Consider the following 3808-nt stretch of genomic DNA (forward strand, 5'->3'; position numbering starts at 1 on the left):
GGCCCTTCGGGGCCGGCTCCGAGGAGGAGGAGGACGAGGACGACGGCGAGGGCGACGACGAGGAGTGGGTGGTGATGAAGGACAAGGCGAAATACGACGAGATCTTCTACGGGCTGGCGCCCAGCGGGGGCAAGCTGAGCGGGCGGCGGGCCAAGGGCTGGATGGTGGCCAGCAACCTGCCCAGCTCGGTGCTGGGCCGCATCTGGCAGCTCAGCGACGTGGACAGGGACGGCATGCTGGACCACGAGGAGTTCGCGCTGGCCGGCCACCTGATCGGGGCCAAGCTGGAGGGGCGCGGGCTGCCGAGCGACCTGCCGCCGCGCCTGGTGCCGCCCTCCAAGAGGAGGCACAAGGGCTCCGCCGAGTGACCCCAAAAACCCCAGAAATATCACTGAAAAACCCCCAAAAAAAACCCAAAACCCCCTCAGGAACCATCCAGAAATACCCCAAAAATCAACCAAAAATCAACCGAAAATCCCCCAAAATCAGGGATTCATGGCCGCCGCCGCGCCTGGTGCCGCCCTCCAAGAGGAGGCACAAGGGCTCCGCTGAGTGACCCCAAAAACCCCAGAAATATCGCTGAAAAACCCCCAAAAACCCCCTCAGGAACCACCCAGGAACCACCCAGAAATCCACCCAGAAATCGCCCAAAATCAGGGACTCACAGACGCCGCCGCGCCTGGTGCCGCCCTCCAAGAGGAGGCACAAGGGCTCCGCTGAGTGACCCCAAAAACCCCAGAAATGTCGCTGAAAAACCACCCAAAAACCCCAAAACCCCCTCAGGAACCATCAAGAAAAAGCCCAAAAATCAACAAAAACCCCCAGAAATGTCACTGAAAAACCCCCCAAAAAACCCCAAAAACCCACCCAGGAACCACCCAGAAATCCACCCAGAAATCGCCCAAAATCAGGGACTCACAGACGCCGCCGCGCCTGGTGCCGCCCTCCAAGAGGAGGCACAAGGGGTCCGCCGAGTGACCCCAAAACCCCAGAAATATCGCTGAAAAACCCCCCAAAAACCCCAAAACCCCCTCAGGAACCATCAAGAAAAAGCCCAAAAATCAACCAAAAATCCACCCAGAAATCGCCCAAAATCAAGGACTCCGTGCCTGGTGCCGCCCTCCAAGAGGAGGCACAAGGGCTCTGCCGAGTGACCCCAAAAACCCCAAAAATATCACTGAAAAACCACAAAAAACCCCCCTCAGGAACCACCCAGAAATCCCCCAGAAACAGCCCAAAAATCAACTGAAAATCCACCCAAAAGTCGCCCAAAATCAGGGACTCCGTGCCTGGTGCCGCCCTCCAAGAGGAGGCACAAGGGCTCTGCCGAGTGACCCCAAAAATCTCATTATAAACCCCAAAAATCCACCCAGAAATACCCCAAAAAATCAGCTGAAAATACACCCAGAAATCGCCCAAAAATCAGGGACCCACAATAAAGGCAGAGTGAGGCTGAAGGACCTGTCCTGAATTTTGGGGTGTGGGGGACAATTTGGGAATTTGGGGCTCATTTTGGGGGCATTTGGGGCTCATTTTTGGGAATATTTGGGGCTCATTTTGGGGGGGTTTGGGGCTCATTTTTGGGAATATTTGGGGCTCATTTTGGGGGCATTTGGGGTTCATTTTTGGGGGGATTTAAGGTCCATTTGGGGGGGATTTGGGGTTCATTTTTGGGGGGATTTAAGGTCCATTTGGGGGCATTTGGGGTTCATTTTTGGGGGGATTTAAGGTCCATTTGGGGGGGATTTGGGTTTGGGGCTCATTTTTGGGAATATTTGGGGCTCATTTTGGGGGGGTTTGGGGCTCATTTTTGGGAATATTTGGGGCTCATTTTGGGGGGGTTTGGGGCTCATTTTTGGGAATATTTGGGGCTCATTTTGGGGGCATTTGGGGTTCATTTTTGGGGGGATATAAGGTCCATTTGGGGGGGATTTGGGGTTCGTTTTTGGGGGGGATTTAAGGTCCATTTGGGGGGGATGTGGGGTCACTGGCCCCCTCAGCTGCTGATGGGCCCCGACCTCACCAAGATGGCGTCACGCCCCGTCTAAACCCTTCTCAAAATGGCGACGCAGCTCTTCCGGTCCTCCTAAAGATGGCGACACCTCCATTTCCTGTTCTTCCGGAAGGGTCAACGACATCGTTTCCGGTCCTTCCCAAGATGGCGACGAAAGCGTTTCCGCCCTTCCCGAAGATGGCGGCCACGTTGTTTACGGTCCTTCACAAGATGGCGGCGAGGTTTTCCTCGCCGTGTTGTTCGGGGACGTCTTGAGCGGGGCTTGAGAGCACATCTGGAAGGACTCGTGGCAATTTTGGGGAGGTTTAGCCACATCCGAGCGTGGTTTTAGTGCATTTTATTCCCGGTTTTTACGCACATCTCCACTCCGCGACCTTCCCAAAATGGCGGCGCCACGGTGTCAGCCCCCTAAGATGGCGGCCACGTCGCTTCCCGCCCTTTTTCCGGCCGGAAGCCGCCTCAGGCCATTTCCGGTTCCTTCCCGCCCTCACGCGGCTCCCTCACGAAATGGCGGCGGCCGAGTCGTTCCTCGCCTTCAACCCCGCGGGCCGGGCCGGAGCCGCCGCCGCCTCCCGGCGCCGCTCCCGCGGGCCCCGCAACCGCAAGAAGGGCTGGAAGCGCTGGAGCGGCCCCGAGGCGCGGCTGGGCCGCGAAATCGGCGATTTCCTGGAGGATGTGGGGCTGCAGGAGCGAGCGGCGGGGTGAGCGGGGCCGTTCAGGGGGTCCTGAGGGGATCTGGGGGGGTCTCAGTGAGATTTCGGGGGTGGGGAGGGGTTTTGAGGGTGCTCCTAGAGGGGTTTGAGGGGGATTTCTACTTTTGGGGTAAATCTCTAATTTTGGGGACAGATCTGTGATTTTTGGGGGAGAAAGTTGTAATTTTGTGTGGGTAAACTTCTAATTTTGGAGTGAATCCTCTCATTTTTTGAAGTAAATCTTTTTAATTTGGGGGGGGAAATCTGTAATTTTGGGGTGGATTTTTCATGTTTTGGTTTGAATTTCTAATTGTGAGGGAGAGAGTTTTTAATTTTGGGTTGAATTGTTAATTTTTTGAGATTCACTTTATGGGGCAAATGTCTAATTTTGAGGTAATTCCATCTGATTCCGAGCCAAATCTCTGAGTTTTGATTTAAATATTTAAATTTAGAGTGAATCTTTAATTTTGAGGAGGGAAGTTTTTAATTTTGTGCCAAATTTCTCATTTTTGGGCTCTTTTCCAGGGGTCTGATCTCGGAGCAGCCCAACGAGGACCTTTTCTTCCTGGACACCGGCAGCACCCCCAAAAGTGAGATTTTTTCCCCCTAAATTTTGGTTTTTTGGGGTTCCCCGACCCCTCCCTCAGGATTTTGGGGTGCCCTGACCCCCCCAAACCCCCCCAGGCCGGCCCCTGAGGAAGAAGAAGCCCCCCCAGAAGCCCCTGCACGTGGACCTGGTGCTGCAGCCCCTCTCCAAGGTGCCTCCCCCCAAAAAGTGAGTCTGGGGGCTTCAGGGGGGGCTCTTCCCCCACAAAAATGTGCTTTGGGTGGGGTTACACCACAAACATCACCCCCAGGACCCCCCAAATTCCCTTCAGGATCCCCCTAGGACTCCCCAAATTCCCTCAGGGACCCCCAAAATCTCCCCAGGATCCCCAAAATCTCTTTGGGATCCCTCGGGGACCCCCGAAATTCCCTCAGGACCCTCCAAATCCCCTTCAGGACCCCTCAAATCCCCCCCAGAACCCTCCAAATCTCCCCAATCCCCCCCAAATTCCCCTCAGGACCCCCCCGTGCCTCCCCAATCCCCCCCTTCCTCTCA

The 3808-nt window shown here is 55.5% G+C and overlaps 1 protein-coding gene across 1 annotated transcript in view; it reads left to right on the plus strand.

The window, feature by feature from the left end:
- Nucleotides 1–2387: 2387 nt before the first annotated feature.
- LOC121347886 (ribosome biogenesis protein NOP53-like) overlaps nucleotides 2388–3808 on the plus strand; it is a gene marked incomplete at its 3' end in the record, with an annotated part of 2057 nt that continues 636 nt past the window's right edge. Inside the window, exons 1-2 of the mRNA XM_041426872.1 lie at nucleotides 2388–2715; nucleotides 3232–3296. Of these exons, the coding sequence (XP_041282806.1) occupies nucleotides 2522–2715; nucleotides 3232–3296 (259 nt within the window). The remainder of the gene's footprint in view (nucleotides 2716–3231; nucleotides 3297–3808) is intronic.

The sequence above is a fragment of the Onychostruthus taczanowskii genome, unplaced genomic scaffold (genome assembly GCF_017590055.1).
Source record: "Onychostruthus taczanowskii isolate IOZ18803 unplaced genomic scaffold, ASM1759005v1 scaffold959, whole genome shotgun sequence".
Lineage (NCBI taxonomy): Eukaryota > Metazoa > Chordata > Aves > Passeriformes > Passeridae > Onychostruthus > Onychostruthus taczanowskii.